At 40.5% G+C, this 20,407-nt stretch overlaps 1 protein-coding gene across 12 annotated transcripts in view; it reads right to left on the bottom strand.

Moving 5' to 3' along the window:
- TENM2 (teneurin transmembrane protein 2) overlaps positions 1 to 20,407 on the bottom strand; it is a 1,291,685-nt gene that overhangs the window by 65,887 nt on the left and 1,205,391 nt on the right. For all 12 annotated transcript variants that reach the window (XM_060634955.3, XM_060634958.3, XM_078446587.2 and 9 more), the window contains 5 exons: positions 16,501 to 16,620; positions 12,852 to 13,113; positions 11,806 to 12,073; positions 6,100 to 6,243; positions 5,431 to 5,680 (listed from right to left, as the gene is read on the bottom strand). In XM_060634955.3, coding sequence (XP_060490938.2) covers positions 5,431 to 5,680; positions 6,100 to 6,243; positions 11,806 to 12,073; positions 12,852 to 13,113; positions 16,501 to 16,620 — 1,044 coding nt within the window. The remainder of the gene's footprint in view (positions 1 to 5,430; positions 5,681 to 6,099; positions 6,244 to 11,805; positions 12,074 to 12,851; positions 13,114 to 16,500; positions 16,621 to 20,407) is intronic.

The following is a 20,407-nucleotide window of genomic DNA, read 5'->3' as shown; positions in this document are numbered from 1 at the left end:
ACAAATGTATGGCCAACTAATCTTTGACAAAGCAGGAAGGAATATCCAAAGGAAAAAAGTCTCTTCAGCAAATGGTGTTGGGAAAACTGGACAGTGACATGCAGAAGAATGAAAATGGACCACTTTCTTACACCATACACAAAAATAAACTCAAAATGGATGAAAGACCTCAATGTAAGACAGGAAGCCATCAAAATCCTAGAGGAGAAAACAGACAACAATCTCTTTGACCTTGGTTGCAGCAACTTCTTACTTGACATGTCTCTGGAGGCAAGGGTAACAAAGGCAAAAATGAACTATTGGGACCTCATCAAGATAAAAAGCTTCTGCACAGCAAAATAAACAATCAGCAAAACTAAAAGGCAACCGATAGATTGAGAGAAGATATTTGCAAATAACATCAGATAAAAGGTTAGTATCCAAAATCTATAAAGAAGTTATCTAACTCAACACCCCCACCAAAAAACCCCAAAAACAAATAATCCAGTGAAGAAATGGGCAAAAGACATAAATAGACACTTTTCCAAAGAAGACATCCAGATGGCTAACAGAACACATGAAAAAATGCTCAACATCACCCATCACCAGGGAAATACAAAGCAAAACCACAATGAGATACCACCTCACACCTGTCATAATGGCTAAAATTAACAACTCAGGCAACAACAGATGTTGGCGGGGATGTGAAGAAAGAGGAACACTTTTGAACTGATGGTGGGAATGCAAACTGGTACAACCACTCTGGAAAACAGTATGGAGGTTCCTCAAAAAATTAAAAATAGAACTACCCTACGTCCCAGCAAGTGCACTACTAGGTATTTATCCAAAGGATACAGAAGTGCTGTTTCAAAGGGGCACACATACCCCAATGTTTATAGTAGCAGTATCAATAATAGCCAAAGTATGGAAAGAGCCCAGATATCCATCAAGTGATAAATATATAAAGAAAATGTGGTATGTGTGTGTGTTGTATATATACATGTATATATGTATATATATATATATGTGTGTGTGTGTGTGCTGTATATATATATACAGCACACACACACACACACATACATACACACACACAATGGAATATTACTTGGTGATCAAAAAGAATGAACTCTTGCCATATGCAACAATGTGGATGGAACTAGAATGTATTATGCTAAGCAAAATTAGTCAGAGAAAGGTAAATACCATACAACTTCATTCATATGTGGAATTTAAGATACAAAACGAATGAACATAAGGGAAGGGAAGCAAAAATAATATAAAAACAGGAGGACAAACCATCAGAGACTCTTAAATACAGAGAACAAACTGAGGGTGCTGAAGGGGTTTTAGGTTGGGGGATGGGCTAAATGGACAAGGGGCATTAAGGAGGACACTTTTTGGGATGAGTGGTGGGTATTATATGTAAGTGATGAATCACTAAATTCTATTCCTGAAATCATTATTACACTATATGTTAACTAACTTGGATATATAAAAAAAGAATCTCAGCATGGGAAAGTGTTTTAGTTGGGTAACAAAAGCATTTTTCGTATCACAACATAATTTTATATTTGGAAAATAAAAAGTTTTTTAGTATTTCAAAAATTATGGAAAGTGTGAGATTCTTATGTTTAGCACAAGAGGCCAAGTTAAGACAAGGCAGAGAGACACTGTCCCATACCTTATAATTTATTGCCTTATATTGGGATCCAATTCCAAAGATGTTCTCAATTGAGGAGGAAGAAAGATTTTTCTGTGCCAGAAATTCACTCTAAGGTGTTAGTCACTGACAAATTTACTCTCTAAGGCTGGGGGTTTCTAAGGATTACCTGGAGTGTGTGTAGTTATAAGAAAGGGAATATGCCACTAAAAGTGGGGTATCAGGCTTTTTGGGGAAGTGCATGATGAAAATGTCTTGAATGCTGGTGGAACTGCAGCATACAAATGATAACCATTTTACGTAAGAATAAGGCTCTTTCTAACATTAGAAGTTTTCCAAGTGTGTAGAACTCTGCCCCTGTATGTTTTTGTATAGACAAAGGAAGGAGGAAGAGAGAAGGAACCATGGGAACATTTATATAAAATTCTGACTCAGATGCTTAGATCTGGGTGGGTAAGTGAGATACGGATGGGCACTGAATCCTGAAACTAAATCATTTAGCTGCCAACTCACAATGGAGAAAAGACATAAGCAAGACAGGTCTCTTTCCCCTCCTCCCTCCCTCCCCTGGTTACTGTTTTTGAAGAGAGGGGATTGACAGCCCTTAGTTTTCAGTTATGTGGTGGGAAGAAAAGAAAAATCAAACCAGTATTCTTGTAAAAGCTTAACTTCTAATCGTCTCTGGATACCTGGCTGATGAAAGCAAGAACAAGTCTAAAGCAGTTAAAACGGAAAAAGAAACCACACAGCTATTGAGGGAAATTGATAGTTACACTCCCTCCAGCTGTCCTTAATGTCACCATGTGGGTGTGGTGTGCTGCTCTGAGTGGGCCCTTAGCTGTTATCATTAATGTTGTGGCCTCTACAAATTGAGAGACCTAGAATCAAGGACAGATTCCAAGAAAGGAGGACAATGGTCTGTGTCTCCTTTAACTCAAGAAATGTGCCTTAAGCCCCCAGTGTGGACAAGGCATTGCTCTAGGTATCAAGGGGCAGAGATGCCAAAGGTACCTGTGCTATGGAAGTTCACACACTAGGACCCTAGAAGACTTACATGGAAATAACTGAAAAACAAGGCAATAAATGGGGTCACTTTTGTGGAAAATTAGAGTTAAGTGACCCAGAGGAGGGTGAGAATTATTTCTGCTAGAGAGGTCAGGCTTCATGGAGAGGGGACCTTCAAAATGAGCATTAAAGATGGACATGATGAGGCTGATTAGACAAAGTATTTTAAATAGAGCAAGTAGCATGAGTCCAGGTTTGGAGGTGGGAATGTAGTAGGCAAGTGCTGATTTAGCTCTGAGCACCTAGACCCATGACAAAGAAGTAAGGGCCAGACAATGGAGAGTTGGTTATAAATGTCAGATTTAAAATTGCAACCCTCATGGAAAAGCAGAATGCTACCTTCACTCCCTTCCCTGCCTCCTGCCATGGCTCTCCACTGCCAATGGGATTCCTGAGAAAAGGACTCTCCTAGGATAAAAAGGGAAATGAACATCTTGGGAAGGGGACCTAGTTGGGTAGCTCTAGAAAATGTGGTTTGTCTGATTGGCAATTTGACAGCTTGAGGATTATCTATTTGTCTCCTTCTCCTCTCACTGTTTATCTTTTGCTTATTATACTCTTCTAGTCTACCCCATGACTTCCCCTTCTTTACTTCCATGATGGGTGGTTGTTGGTTCTTCTACAATACTCATCCTGAATTGTCTCTACTTGCCTAGGTTCCCATCTGTCATCTTCAAATGGGTGCTCTTTGAGCCTTGTGTTTCATCCCCTTCTAGACCTTTAGAGCCCAGCACATGCTTGGCTCACATTATGTTCAGTAAATGCCTACTGGATCACTGAATCTGTAACCTTCTTGGGGGTGAAGCTGGGGTTTTCTCCTCTCTCTCTCTCTCTTTTTTAACCGCCCAGTGCTTGGCACAGTCTCAGGTCCCAGGAATAGTCAGCAGTACTTGCTGATGGTCTAACCACTGATCTCTCTCTCAGAAGGGGCCACTACAATGCAAGTGCAACCTGTGGCTTCTTCTAAGTCCTTCACATGGTAGCTGAGGCTACTTTAGAAAGCACCACCACCTCCTTGGTTGCTCAGGTCAAGATGCTCATCATAATCCTTGATTCTTCTTCTTCTTTTTTTCTTTTTCTTTTTTTCCATTTCTTACACCTGATCCATGAACAATTCCCATCACATTTACTTTGAAAATATATCCCAGTTGGAATACTTCCTTTTCTCCCCTGCTACCCCTCTAGTCTACATCACCATCACCCAGACCCTGGTCAGCTATTACAGCTTCCCTGTGGGCTTCTCTGCTTCCACTCTTGCACCCCTACAGTCCATTCATCTACACAATGGCCAGAATAATCTTTAAAAAGGCAATAAGATCATGTCAACTCTACTGTACTTTCTACTTTAACCTCCAACAGCTGTCCATTGTAATAAGAATATAATTTACACTTGTCAACAAGGTCCGTAAGATGCTGAAGCATTGATCCCCTACTGACCTCACTGACCTCCTCTGAAACACTTCCTTCTGAGCTTACCACCATGCAACCATATTGGACTCTGTCAATCCCTTAAGTAAACCAGATTATTGCCTGATATTAGGGCTTTTGCACAACTTCTCTCTCCCTGGAATACTTTCCCCCAGATCTTCACATGGCTGACCTCATCATTTAGGCCCTATCTCAGATGACACATCTCAGATGTTCCCTAACTATCTTATGTAGCTTCCTTATCCTTCCTACTCCACACAGTAGTCCCTAATTATTACCCTGTTAGGTTTTCCTTAAAGCATTATCATTTTTTAAATTTGTCCACATGAATTGGTGTGAAGTTTCCTATAAAATCATAAACACAACAGCTAGGGCTTTGCTTGTTCCTACCCTCTCCCTCATGTCGTAACAGATAGTCCTTGGCACATGGTATACATTCACCAAGTATTTTGTCCCTTATTTATAGAATTCATTTATCCCTCCACTTACAGATCACTTTCTAGGTTTTAGGGCCTGGAGTCAACTTTGCTGGGAAGAGAGTTTATAAGAACTTTCATCCAGCACAGAGGAATCTGGACTTCAGAGTTAGTAGCAAGCAATGACCAGGAGGAATCTACCAGGTGTGGCCAGAAATTAACTAGCAAGGACTATGCAGTAATTCTAAGTCATATCCTAGTGAATGTGCAAAGACCCAGAGAATTTATAGAAAGGTAGTACATAGAGGCACAAAATATAAACATTTGAATTAGTAAATGAACGTTAGTGGTTCTCAAACTCTCATGTACATCACCATCTTCTACAGAGCTTGTCAAAGATAAAAACTGCCTTGGCTCATCTCTAGGCTTACTGAATCAGTGCTCTGGGGTGGGCTCCAGGAGTCTGTATTTTTAAGAAGTGTCACTTTAGAAACCACTGAAACAGATGAACAGCTTGAAGTAGTGGTTCTTTCATTGTTTGGTATGTATCAGATTCTTGTGTGGAGATTCTTGTGTGGATTCTTGTATTTACAAGTACAGCTACACAGGTCCCACACCAAGCACTATGACCTAAAGCTTTCACCCTTGTTTGTTTGTAAGTCAGGTGTTAACAATTGTATCCAATATGTGTGTGGTGTTTTATAGATTCAAAAAGAATTTCCCCAACTATTATTTGATTACAGGCCTAGGTTTTGAAGCTCAGCCCATTTTGTGGGATATATATTCTCTGGAGAACCCCCAATTCAGCCATCATTTGCCCAGGGAAGTTTTGTAGCAATGGGAACAATAGAGCAAAGGAAGGTTTTCTGTGTGGCCACTTACCGTAACTCCAAAATGCTGGTCACATTTCGAGAAGGAAAAATGCGCCGGATGTAATTGAAGTCTCCAACGAAGAGGCTCCCATCAATTCCAACGGCAAGAGCTACTGGGGCCAGTAGCTTGTTGCCTTCGGCAAGGCCATTGCAACTAGGACAGGAAATGCTTCGTCGGCGGCCATTGCCCATAATGCTGGTGATGATGGCAGGCTGCTGGGTCAGGAACTGGTTCTCCCCAGTGCCCTTGTGTAGGATTCCTGGGGAGCAGGAATGGGGACAGTTACTGCAACCCTCTGGGGAGGATACTTCTATTGGCTTACTGAGGGTGAGGGGCAGTGGCAGAGAGAAGAGAAATAGTAGGAAACTTTGATCTTTGGAGAACTTGCCTATTTCCTCATGATGCTGTAAGGGAGTGGCTGCACCCCAAGGCTAAGATATTGCCTGTAGGGATAACTGAAGAAGAATTGTGAGGTACACTAAGGCAGATGGTCTGGGAAAAACAGCCTAAGATTCTTTGACATTTAAAAGGAGAAGGTGGGAAAACCTATGAGTGTTTTGGACATTTGATGAAAAATGCTAAGGAAGGGGAGGGGCCACCACTTAAATGTCAAGGCTGCGGAGAAGTTTCCGGAGGGGAGATCAGGATGTATTTGGGAAAGTAAATGTGCCCACATACCACTTTTAACATTGAGAATGTGATGTTTGTCCAGGGACCAGCCACCGAGGTTGGAAGGGTCTAGCTCGAATCCTTGAAGGAGGGCTGTCCTTTTCTCCCACAGTATTAGACTGGGGCAGGTCTCGTATTCAAACCCAACAGATACTGAAAGATAAAAGTGGGTGGGGCAGAATGGAGAAAAGAGAGTTTACTTGATTACTCCAAAGCTTTCATGCTGGAATGAGAAACACATGTTCATGGTAATACAGATTCCTTTCCAAAAGCCCACTGAAGGAGGTGGGTTAATTGCTTTTTCTCCTTGTGATTCCACACAATATTAAATTCAGATTTCAAGCTGAACTCAACCTTGAAACTTACACAGCAGTATTCTGTAGGGATAGAAAGACTTTTCCAATGAACAGCTGGCTTTCAAAATATGACCCTAGTGATGTGGAAGGAGAAGAATCATTTAAAAATGAAATACAACTCTCCTTTATAGATGGACAGGAGACTGTTTCTTTCAGCCTGGTGTTCACGGCATGAATTTATCATATTCTATGTTATTTATTCTCGCTCACTAGGAGGAAGGCCTATGGAAGCATAGTGGCTCATTTATAAGGAGATTCTGTAGGCAACAGCTTGTATAAGTTAAAGCTCTTTGTATGATCACTCAGGATTCCAGAGAGTGCCAGGCAAGGCAGGCATGGGGACAAAGCCTGCCAATTATGTGACAATTCAGTGGGGAACAGAATCCAAAGACTGTAAAAATCCTACATTTGCCACATGGACAAATGGGAGAGGGAGGTGGGAGATGAAGGACTTCAGTTCTAACTCTGCTCCAGCTCACACTTCCTCGTGGCTCTGTTTTCCCATGTGTAAAACAGAGCAAGTGAAACCTCAATTTCTCAGAGAGATGTAGTAGGGATAAATGAGACAAAATGCCAAGATGCCATACATTTTTAATTGCAACATTGCTTTAGAAATATGAGGCACTGTTATTATTGCTATTCCTACTACATTAAATTCTTAACTATGTGTGTCACCTTTGGGGATTCTCCACAGCTTCTTTTAAATCCTGAGATATAGGAGCATCAATATGAATTGGAGATACATTTTATTAAAAAAAAACCCACATATATTTCTTAACTTGTTCTCTGAAAATTCCAAGAAACAACAACCAAATCAGTGGCAAAGAGAATTTCTAGTGCCTAGCTTGTGATCTTGAAATATTATTTCTCATTAAAAGGAAATCAGGCAGGGCTCCTTGAAGAAATGGCTGGAGCAAGAAATGAACAAGATGAGACTAGGGTATTTTATCATACCAGATAGCAAGGAAGAAATCAAAATCTCCTAGGGTTATGTCAAAAGATAGGGAGTCAGCTTGAAGAGTGTCCCACTGACCAAAGATGGGATAGTTTGACCCTCAGTAGAGATAATAACTTCAATGGATTGAAACATATTAGACACATTTTATTCTATGAGTTCATAATGGTATTAGAAAATTAATTTGCCACTGTTAGAGAACAAACTTATTATATTGAAAACAGTATATAAAGGCAAACAATCAAGAATTTATTTCTTCTTTCTTATTTGAACTCTACCTCCTATAACCAAGTAGTTAATGAGAGAATATCTCCATGTAAAAGTATTGTAGCTAATAAATGGAAAAGCAATGAAAAAATTAAAATATGACTTTGCAATTCTTAATGACCTAATGGATCTAGGTAATGAGCATCAGTGGCCTCTGAAATCACAAAAGGATAAACAAGATGACATTAGGTGCCTCCTGATGGGAGACAACAGTACCACCTATCTAGTTGTCCTGCTGAAAAAAAAATTAGAGAATAAAATACTCAGGAATTAATTTAATCAAGGAGGTGAAAGACCTATATGTTGAAAACTATAAAACACTGATGAAAGAAATTGAAGAAGACACAAATAAATGGAAATATATTCTGTGCTCATGAATTAGAATAATTAACATCATTAAAATGCCCACACTACCCAAAGCAATCTACGGATTCATTGCAATCCCTAACAAAATTCCAGTGGCACAGAACAGAAACACAAAAATAGAACAAACAATCCTAAAATGTGTATCAAGCTGCAATAGACCCCAAGTAGTCAAAGCAATCTTGAGAAAGAACAAACCTAGAGTCATTACACTCCCTGATTTCAAACTATATTACAAAGCTATAGTAATCAAATCTGTATAGTGTGGGCATGAAAACAGACACACAGGTCAATAGAACAAAATAGAGAGCCCAGAAATAAACCCATACATATATGGCCAATTAATTTAAAGCAAAGGAGCCAAGAATATACAACAGGGAAAAGACAGTCCCTTCAATAGATGGTGTTGGGAAAACTGGACAGCCATGTGAAAAATAATGAAACTGGATCACCATCTTACACCATACACAAAAATTAATGCAAAATGGATTAAAGACTTGAATTTAAGACCTGAAACCATACAACTCCTAGAAGAAAACACAGGGCGTAATCTCCTTGACGTCGGTCTTAGTAAAAATTTTTTTATTTGACACCAAAAGCACAGCCAACAAAAAGCAAAAATAAACAAGTGGGACTGCATCAAATTAAAATGCCTCTGTGATGGGGTGCCTGGGTGGCTCAGTCAGTTGAATGTTCGACTTCAGCTCAGGTCATGATCTCCTGGTGAGTTCGAGCCCCACACCCGGCTCTATGCTGACAGCTCAGAGCCTGGAGCCTGCTTCAGATTCTATGTCTCCCTCTCTCTTTCCCCATCCCCTGCTCACACTCTGTTCCTCTCTCTCTCAAAAATAAATAAACATTAAAAAAAAATTAAAAAAAATTAAAATGCTTCTGTACAACAAAGGAAATAATCAACAAAGTGAAAAGACAACCTACTGAATAGGAAAAAAAGTAGTTGCAAATCATATATCTGATAAGGAGTTAATATCTAAAATATATAAAGAACTCATACAACTCCATAGCAAAAAGGCAAATAATCCAATGAAAAAGTGGGCAAAGGATCTGAACACACATTCCAAAGAAGACATGGAGAAGGCCAAGATGTTCATGAAAAGATGCTCAACTTCATTAATTATCAGGGAATTGCAAATCAAAACCACAATGAGATACCATCTCATACCTGTCTGAATGGCTGTTATCAAAAAGACAAGAAATAACAAGTACCGGTGGAGATGTGGAATAAAGGGAACTCTTGTGCACTGCTGGTGGAAATGTAAATTGGTGCAGCCACTATGGAACACAGTATGGAGGTTCTTCCAAAAAAAAAAAAAAAAAAAACAACTACAAATAGAACTACCATATGACCCAGCAATTTCACTTCTGGGTATCTATCCAAAGAAAATGAAAACACAAACTCAAAAAGATATCTGCACCCCATGTTCATTGCAGCATTATTTACAATAGCTAAGATATGGAAATAGTCTAAGTGCCCAATAACAGCTGAATGGATAAAGAATGTGTGTGTGTGTGTGTGTGTGTGTGTGTGTGTGTGTGTGTGTAGTATTATTCAGCCACAGAAAAGAGTGATATTTTGCCATTTGGGAAACAGGGATGGACCTTGAAGGCATTATGTTAAATTAGATAAGTTAGAGAAAAGACAGATACTGTATGATTTCACTTCGATGTAGAATCATCCAAAAAAAATAAAACAAAGCTCACAGATATAGAGTTAGATTGGGTCTTGCTGGAGGCAGCAGGTGGGAGGTGAAAGAAATGAGTGAAGGGAGTCAAAGGTACAAATTTCCAGTAATAAAATAAATAAGTGTTGGGGATATAATGTGTGGCATGGTGACTATAGTTAATAATACTGTATTGCATATTGTAAGTTAAGAAAGTAGACCTTAAAAGTTCTCATCACAAGAAAAAAAATTCGTAACAATCTGTGTGATGGATGTTAACTAGATTTGTGTATATATTGCACCCAATATATACCAATATGGAATCATGTTGTACACCTGAAACTAATACAATGTTGCATGTCAATTATACCTCAGATTAAAAAAAAAAAAAATCAAACCTGAACCTGAAAAAGCCTCGAGTCTCAACTCTCAGTTTACAGGAGATAACAGAACAAAGGAAGACATTAAACAGCCACAGGGGTGCAATCAGAAAATAAACTAGACTATGGAAAATTCTACAGACAAATAATGCACTTTGTCCAAAATAAAATATAGAACTTAAAAAAAGAGCTAGAGATAGACGGGAAAACCATAGATTAAAGAAATTTAAGAGAAATCAAAATTGCAAAAGGTGGATCTTATTTGGATTCCGACTCAAACAAAGCACTAATATTTTATGATACTCATAAGACAATCGAAATATTGAATAATGGGCTATTTAAAGATATTAAGAAGTAATCATTTAAAAATTGTGATAATTATATTGTTGTCATGCTTTTATAGTGTGTTTTTGAGATACATTGTGAAATATTATGGATGAATTTATATGATATCTGAGACTTCCTTCAGAAAGTCATTGGAAGCAGGGAGGTGGATGAAAGGATGGACTTGATAATGTCAGAAGCTAGATACATGGGGGTGCATTATAATACTGCATCTACGTTTTGATGTTGGATATTTTTTTGATATTGGTAAAGGCTGGTATAATATTTGATTAGCTACTTTATAGTAAATGCACTAGTTAGTTCAATAACATTACTATCTTTTATGAAGTTAATAACTCCCTTTGCTGATGAGGCAGACTACTAGGGCCATACCCTGAGCATGTGAAACCTGCTAGGTACATGACGTTAGGCATCTTACTTACCCTCTTCCTCATGTCCTACTGCACAATGGGGGTTATGAGAGTGCCTCCCTGATAAAGTTATTGACATACAAAGGATTTTAGCTCAGTGCTCTGCACAAAAGGAGTGTCTGACAAACATTGGCTTCCAACTACCATGAAAATTTCTAAGTTTGCTGGTTTCTTATTTTGGTAACTTATTATAGTTCTTGGAAATCACAAGACTAGTGGTGAAGAAAATACAGGATTCTGGATTTTAATTAATCCCACCCAGACTTCCACAAGTAGGAAAAGACACTAGGTATGTTGATATCAATCTCAGCTCACAACTTTTCAGAGATTGGTAACCAACAGACCCTTCTCTTATGGTAATCTTTCATCAGTGGGCAGTTAAGCTATTCCCTAAAAGGCACAGCTTGAAACACAGCACGTGGCTTTCACACCCCCTCCATCTTCTGATTCTCCTGATGCATTCTGGGAACAGGATCTAGCTCCTGCCCACCTCTTTCCCCTATCTTGAATATTCTCCTCGTCCATACATTCCAGCCACACTGCCCTTCTCTTTGTCCTTCAAACACACCTTAGTCTTCTCACTTTTTCTGCCAGAAAGATAATGCTTTGTTCCTGATGTTCACATGGCTCCTTCTTGCCATTCAAGCCTCTGCTGAAGGGTCACCTGCCAAGAAGTCTTCCCTGAATGCCCACCCACAGTTGCTCCTCCTTCCCAGTAAATTATTTTTACTTTAATATTAGCACTTATCACTGCTTGATATTTTCTTGTTCAGTCTGTGTTTATTATCTTGATCCCCCACTAGTACAGAAGGTCCATGAAATAGGACTCTTGTCTATCTTACTGACCAATGCATCCCTATCTACTGGGATAGTGCGTGGCACATATTAGGAACTCAATATTGATCAAATTAATGCATGACTAAATCCAAGGATCAATAAGGAGTTGAAACTGAAACATACCAACAGCATCAGAGAGTCCGTAAACCCTTTGGCCATATGCATCTGTCTTATCCCAGATGAAGGTGTAGGCCAGGTTGGGAGAGGCCTGGAATGACTTCTGGAAGAGGTGACCCTCTACAGCTACCATCAGATGAACCTTGATAAGATTCAGGGGCACCGTGGACTGGGTCATGGTGATCTTCAACAGAGACTTATAGCCTGCGGTCCTGGAGCTCAAGTAGCGAAGCTTCACAGTGGAACCAGGGAGCTCAATTTCTTCATGAAGAACCTGGAGTGGAAACATAGGGTGGACACGAGACATGCTTCATCCAGTGATCCCTGGGCAGGTGGGCTGCTCACAACCCTGAGTCTGCCTGTCTGCTGCTGCCCTCACAAAGCATCATGCCTTATGTGGGGTGCAAGAACCACTACCCACGACTGAGAGAAAAAAAAAACAACCAAAACTTTATCCTACACCATGGAGTAAAGGGATTGAGGTTATGATTTTTGGATTAATAATTATTCCTGGTCACTGTTGTGTTTCTTTTTAAAAACCACACTGTTGGCAAAAGATGTAAATAAGAACAGCAGGCTTTATTGCTAGCTGCATGTAAGAAGGCCACAAGAGGCTGTAATTATATGAACCTGCAACTTCCAGTGACAATTGGTATAAAGCAACAGGGAGGCAATAATGTAATATGCCCTCTGTCCTAACACTGATGTAGATCATTAAAGTGCCTCTTATCATGTATCTCTGTGACTAACAGGAATAAAAATGCAATTTGCAGGTGGGTTGCACATATGTATATTGTTTTTTTATTTTATTAAAAGCTCCGTTGACTGCCAAAGTCTTGAATGACTATCTGGAAACATCTGGAAGATATAGGAGAGATTCAGTTGTCTCTCCAGTGGCCATAAATTCTATTGTGTTCCTACTTTTTGTCTCTCTCCCTTAATATTAGTCTCTGGCCCACCCAGAGAGTGAGATATGGTGAGAGGAAGTTGGCCAGCCAGTTTGGGTTAGGGTAGGATTTGAAGAGACCTACCCTAGTACCTGCCATTCCTACCTGGGTCTCAGGCACGATGGGATTCTGCCCAGGGGCGGCGCTGAAGAAAGTGGACAGCGGGGAGGAGATGATGATTGGATCTGGTCGGACAAAGCCACTGAGGTCACAGCTGGGGATGGAGTTCTCCTCAGTCTTCATTACCAGGGTGTCCATGGCGTAAAAGCTATTCCATGGCAGCCACACGGTGCGCTCCTGGCTCATGAATGGGGCTCGCTCGAAGTGCAGGGTCAAGGAGGCACCCCCATTGGCAATCAGGTCAAACCTGAAGAGGGGGCAAGTGGGCTCTTAGGAATGAACTTAGCTTTAGACAAGGCAGGGGCTCTGAACTGTGCACCTGAGGGCAGTAGGAGGGGCAGAGCACATGAGAGATGAACGTGGGCTTTGAAGGCAGATGGTCTGAGTTAAAATACAATCTCTATCAATGACTTGTCCTGTGATTCTCTGAAAGTTACCAACCCTCTCTGAGCCCCAGTGTCTTCATCTGCGAATTGGGACCAATTATACCAACTTCACAGTATGGCTGAGAGAATGAAATGTGACGAGTGCAGAGCAGGGGTCAGCAAACTAAGCCCATGAGCTAAATCCAGCCCGCCACCTGTTTTGGCAAACAAAAGTTTCATTGGAGTACAGCCACGCCGATTTGTTTACTTATCCTCTCCAGCTGATTTTGTGGTACAAAGGCAGAGCTGAGTAGTTGTAACAGAAACCATATGGCATGCAAATCCTAAAATATTTACTATCTGGCCCTTTACAGAAAATGTTTCTCCGCCCCTGCTGTAAAGCACTTAGCATCATGCTAGGTTGATACAAGTATTCAATAAATAGTAGAGTTATAATAATCAATGAATGCTAAGTCATGGGAGGGGCTTTCTTCTTATCTACCTGGGCTGTTTTATATTTACATATATATATATATATATATATATATATATATATATATATATATATATATGTATGTTTCATAGAGGCTTAATTTTTGAGATACAGTTGACATATAACATTAGTTTCAGGTGTAGTACAACATAATGGTTTGATATATGCATAAGGTACAAAATGATGGCCACAAGAAGTCTAGTTAACATCTATCACTACACATAGTTAAAATTTTTTTCTTGCAGTGAAAACTTTTAAGATTCTTTTAGCAACTTTCAATATGCAATACAATATTATTAACTATAGTCTCCATACTGTACATTACATCTGCAAGATTTATTTATTTTATAACTTTATACCTTTTGACCCCTTCATCCATTTTGGCCTGTTTCTGATATATTTTTTTAAAGTTTATTTATTTTGAGAGAGGGGTAGAGCATGAGTGGGGGAGGCAGAGGGAGAGGGAGAGAGAGAATCGCAAACAGGCTCCCTGCTGTCAGTGCAGAGCCCCACATGAGGGCTTGATCTCAATAACCGTGAGACTGGAGCTCTCAGTGCAGAGCCCCACATGAGGGCTTGATCTCAAGAACCATGAGACCACGACCTGAGCTGAAATTAAGAGGCAGATGCTTAACCTGAGCCACCCTGGCATTCCTTTGATAATTGTCCTTAAACCTTATTCCTGTTTGTTTTTCGAGAGCTGGACAAAGGTATATTGCTAGTAAGGTAAAATAAAGGTAGTTCTTTCCCAATTAACAGAAAAGAAGGAGGTTAATGGAGAGAAGTCTCCCAATTTTAAGTTTTATTCCTCCATCAAGATCTCAACTGTTTGAGGGAAGTAGTGCTTTTCTGTTCACTTCAGAATTTCCAGCAGTTAACAAAGTTCCTGGATCATAGTAAAAACTCAGTGCAAATATACAGACCCACTGGCTTCACCCAATTTGGGTAATACTTTTGGTGTTTTTTGTTTGTTTCATTTTTTTGTTTGTTTGCTTTGGTGTTTTTTTTAACAGACAAAAATGAATGAGCAAGAAGCACATGAACATTAAGGTGAATATCAGAGCATGTATGGCACAACAATTTATTACATGAACTTGTTTGTCTATTTATTTTGGGGAATGCATACCGGTGGGGATAGGATGGGTATAGGATGCAGAAGAGAGTCGAACGTTTTGATGTGAAATTGGTATGAAAGAACCAAATCATCAATGTCTGTGGGACACCCCACTATACGACAGATTGTGTAATTCCTCAGAGCATTCCCAAATACATCCTGTTACTTCCAGGGCTTTGCAACCTGAACAAGCTGAAGAAATCACTAATCCTGAAGGTTGGATAGATGATATGGGAAGTGGGTCTGGGCTGTAATTAGTCAAGAAGCAGCTCAGAAGGATGGGGCAGCATAAGGTAGGGACAGACAGCAGGCCAAGGACTTAGAAATGTCCTCTGTATTGTCATAGGACTGTGCAGAGTGGGAACACTGGCTTCTAAGAATGAACAAGGGACGAGGTAGTTCTGCGTATTACATAGTCACCATCCTAATGCTTTAAAATAATTAGATTTGGCTACAGAAATGTATGAGATATCAGAAAGTTTGTGAATACTGAGATCTTGATGGAAATCATCAGATGTCTTCTTTGGGTTTCAGAAGTGGGAATATGAGAATAGGGCTATTGTCAGCTGGTAAATTTTGAAACTACCAGCAAGGCTACCTTAGAGCATTAGAAAGTAAGGCCTGACTCTGCACCAGAGAAAGGCAAGACTCATGGTTCTTACCCACATGCTATGTCCATGATTTTGCAGACTGCAGTTTTATGGAAAAAGTGTTACATCAGATTTACAGCAACCATCTTCTTTTACATTTGGAATAGAATGCAACAGTTTGAGGGCTTGGGTTTTTTGTTTGTTTGTTTGTTTTTGTTTCTGTTTTTTTTTTTTTTAGCCCATGGTGGTTGAGTGATTTCCCCATCCCATAGATTTCTTCTTCTTCTTCTTCTTCTTCTTCTTCTTCTTCTTCTTCCTCTTCCTCTTCCTCTTCCTCTTCCTCTTCCTCTTCCTCTTCCTCTCCTCCTCCTCCTCCTCCTCCTCCTCCTCCTCCTCCCCCTCCTCCTTCTCCTTCTTCCTCTTCTTCTTTAAATTTCAACTCCATGCCCAGTGGATTAAGGAAATAACATAGCTTTCATCTTGGTGGGGGCTGCACGGGTGCATGTTTCCAATCAGAAGATAATAGGAAAAGGTTGCCTCCTTCACACAGCAGGGTGACAGCTAAATGTATTTAATTAGACTTTTCTGATTACATCCCACCCCCTCAAAACAGGCACAAAAACAACACAGCTCCTAAAGCCACAGATGAAAGCAGAAGGGGTTCACCACAGGACACTATGTCATGTGGATGCTTGTCACCCTGCACTGACTTTGATTTAAAATAGGAGAGAATTTCCAAGAGCCAATTTGCCTTTTTCTTTCTAGAATCTGCCCTCCCTTAGCTGCAATCCCAGTACACGTACACGCCAGAAAAGTATTTACCTGACAGGGAAAAAGGGAGAATGATGGTTATTGGCAGCCTTGGACAGGCTGGCCCTTCTATTTGTTTTTCATGTTAGATACTATACCACAAAGCAAAAAAATGTATTTGGGGGGATCCACACTAGGGGTCTTGCCTGGTGGTCACTATAGTCCACAAGGGGAAGCCATGTGGTTCTAAGCCAATAGCATGATCTGTCTTTTTGCCTGCATCCTCAGTTCTGAGTAGGTAGAACCCCGCAAAGATACTTACGTGCCATCTTGGCGGGTGATGGTGTAGCCATATTTTGGGTATTTGACAAAAGACACATTCACACCAACCAGAGGAGTCCCATCTGTAGTTACTACTTGGCCTCGAATGAGAGAAACCAAGCTGAGAAAAAAAGAAACACAAGTCTTGAGCCACACACAGGAGAATAAGACAAGGGGGCATGTCAAGTTCTCCTTCCATCTTGCCATTGTCTCCACCCATCCTCATCTGGTTGCTAAGGTAAGAAGACTCTCAACATTAATTTCTGGATTCACATAATCACACCTCACGGAGAGGTCTTAACGCTTGCTTTCCTTGAGGAACAGAGCTGATGATATGTTGGAGTGAAATCCATGGGCAGCATTTCTAGTCACTTGGCTGGCCAATGGGGTCTCCTGTGCACATTCCCTCTACCCTTGGCCTTGCTCCATTTCTTGACATCATTTGGCTTTTGTTTGGCCCGAGCTTCAGGCTGCCCTCATCACTCGCGCTTGTGCCTTAGTCTGGCACAGAGAGTATTATACTCGGGTGAGAGCTTCCCCATCTGGCTACTCATTTCCTTTTTTGGTCTTGGAGAAAGGCAGTGTTACTCTTCTCCTCCAGGCTGGGATGTCAGAGGGAATGGAGAGAAGGGCACAGAGGTGTTTTTTTATGGGGCTGGGACATATACATACATTGTTTTTTTGCTGCCCTTTAAGAGCAAAATTTCTCACAATCCATGACAGCCTGAGGAAAAGAGAGTATTGGAGTTTTACATATTTTTTTCTGATAGAACTATCCTGGGTTCTGACTTCCATGTAACTATATTTCTCTTATATCAAATTCCTGCTATCTTGGTGGGGCAGGAGTGGTTGAAATCCCCCTCAACTTTTTTCCACTGTCAGAGAAAGCTGTCCTCTCTCCAGAGCATAGTAACTAGAACTTTTGCAAGAATGACAGTATCAACAAGCAACGTCTGGGAAATCCCCTAAAGCAAAAGAGATGCCACAACAGTCCTCTCAAAATCCATACAGGGAGAATGCACATGCCTCCTCTTACCTAAATTTTCTTGACTTCATAGAGAAATGGGTTACTGAGAACTTCCATTTTTGCACTGAGTCCTCAGCCTATTAGGCAGGTCTGCAGCTATATTGTTAGCCTTCAAGCCACTGGGCAATTTGACAAAGGCAGAGAGGTTCTCAGGTTTCCAGGTTCCTGGATACACTCCCAATTTCTGGGCTAGGTAATCAAGCTGACCTATTCTTTGCCAGAATCTTGTCCAAGTCTGTTTGATTTTTGGATCGCACTTACTTCTGCTATCTCAGGTGGGATGCAGGCATGGAGGAATGCTTTCTCCTGGCACCTCTCTTTTTATTAGCAATAACTACCCCCAGCCCCTGCCACAGTTCAACTCCAACCCTTTGATGATCTCACGAGGGTTTAGACTGTTCCACTGACAGCTCTAATTGTCTGCTACTGGCTGCCTGACAAATGCATCCCATTTTTAGCTGGTTCCAACCATAATGCCAGAGGCTTTTGAAAGTGGAAAACTAAATTATGAAAATAATTCTTTTGTTCAATTCCATTTCCTTATCTTAGTGCAGACCAAGATTTCTTTCATGCCTTCCAAGGCACGATTTTAAAATCGATGTGTGTTGATGACCACAAGGTACAAAGTGTTTATGATGAGAAAACAAAGCTGGGAGTACATCTCGCAGTGGGTTTTTTCCCCTCCTTTTTTTTTTACACAACTGTTATTTATTTTAAATCATTCCTATAGCATAAGACTTTACAGAGCACCACAGGAATAAAAGGGGCCTGGTTGCCTAGGCTTCCTACTCTCTATTTTCCTAGTTCCTCATTGTTGCTGGCTTCATATCGTTTCCAGGCAGACAATTCACAGAAAAGACTCAGCTGAGACATGCTATCAGTTCGTTTCTATTTATGATTATTGATGTGTAACAATTATCACATTATCTAGATAGTGAGATCTGCTCTATAAATTATAGTGGTGGAGTCAAGGCATTTTAGTTATTTTTGTATGCCATTATCTTGGGGAAACGCCTTCTTAGAAGTCTTGAATTAACTTCTTTTTTACTCCTAGCCTTCTCCTTCATTTTTTTTTTTTTTTTTTTTTTTTGGTCAGAGGATAATATGCTAAAATTCACATGCTTGGTGAGCTTCAACCTATGTCTTGGAGTTACATTTTGTATTTCTGAATTATGTATCTACACCAACATGCTGGAGTGTGGGCTCATTTGGGTGGTGCTATTTATTGCTACTTTCAAAGCATCAGAGAAGCTTTCTCTAAAGTAATTTTCTTTTGCCCAGATCTCCGGGGCTGCTATGGTCCACAAATATTCTGGAGTCCTTACCTCCTCTTCTGCATCTTGGCTGTGGCTCAAGGTGCCTTCTGGAAGTGTTAACTTTGGTGAGGAGGATAAAATTGAATTTTAAGGGACAAAAAGGAGAATAACAGGAAATTACTGGATTTAGGGTAGAAAAATGAAATGTTAATAGGAAACTGAACAGAGCATGGGCTTTGGAAAGATGCATTTATAGTATTAGCAAACTGTATGTAAACTATAGTGAAATGCTTATGGCCTGGTGCAAGGGCCATTCAGGACTCTTGGGCAACAGGAATTATGTTCATAATTAAGGGAAATATACCTGTAGAATCCCTGTCCAAGAACTAGGATTTAATAAGCAAGTACTTTTTTGATCAGATATTTATGGTTTCTTTTATTTTTGAGGGGTTCTTGTATTAAGGTAATAATATAACTGTGTGAGTATATTCTATAGTATTATTCTAATTTTATCAATCAAGAAAATGAAGTTTATAAGGTTAAATAAGTTGTCTAATATGATACGGCTAGAGGGGTGCCAGGGCTGAAATAGAAGAGGGCTGAGATGATTTTTTTTCTTTTTAGTAAAACTAGGACAGAGAGAGGCTAAAGTTGCTAGCCCAATGTGACCTTGCTAGCCCAAGAGCCCTCATATTAAAAGAGCTGTCAGGAAGTGGGGCTGCACAACTTCCCAGAGAGTTCTAAGGGGTTGTAGAATTAACTGGCTGTACCATTATTCCTTACCTCCCCATCCCATCTTTGCCAGGCTCTCCCAGGGAGAAGCAGAGTCTGAGTCATGACCTGCTGATGCTTCCTCCCCAAAGTCTAAGGTGGGGGCACCAAGAGAATCATTTATAAAGCTAGGGGCTCCTGTAAGAAGTGAGAGCAGGTATTTTATTTGCTGGCTGGAAGGCTCCTTGGGCAGCGTACTTCCTGAGTTGCTTCTGGGCCTCCCCAGAATGAAGTAGGATAAAGAGAACTAAGAGAAGAATGGGATGAGAAGGATAGTTAGTGGGGTAAGGAGGCAAGAAGTGCCCCACTCAAGTTCAAGGTTCCTAGAGGCTTCATGAAAGAGGACCCAACCATCCATTCTTAATTCTCTACAGAAAGGAGCATAGAGATGAGACAGATATCCCCAAGAAGACTACGCCTGCCATCTTCACATCTGCACATACCGTCGACATCTGGACCCAGACCCACCAAGAGCAAGATCTGTGATATGTAGGCAGACCGTAAGAAGTCCCCTGCCTCTTTCTCTTACCTCCAGAATCAGAAACAGTGCCTAGAAGGGAGAAGGGGATGGGATGTCTCAAAGCCAACTCTTCCCCCTGGCTCTCCTCTCTGGGTGTACAGTTCTAACTTGTCCTGGGAGGAAGGGCCAAACTTACTATATAATAAATCTAGAATTTGCTCCCAGAATATTCATAAGTCTCAAATTAGCAACTGAGAGCAAAAGTAAACACAAGAGAAACTCTATCATTGTGCAAAGAGGGGTAAAATGCCCCAGCATGACATCTTGCCCAAAGTAGGCAGTTAGCAGATGCAATTGATAGGGTTGCTGTGCAGATTAGAGATGGTCTATATAA

This window comes from Panthera onca, chromosome A1 (assembly GCF_046562875.1).
Source record: "Panthera onca isolate mPanOnc1 chromosome A1, mPanOnc1 haplotype 2, whole genome shotgun sequence".
In the NCBI taxonomy this organism is placed as follows: domain Eukaryota; kingdom Metazoa; phylum Chordata; class Mammalia; order Carnivora; family Felidae; genus Panthera; species Panthera onca.
This window is presented reverse-complemented; position numbering and strand designations above follow the sequence as displayed.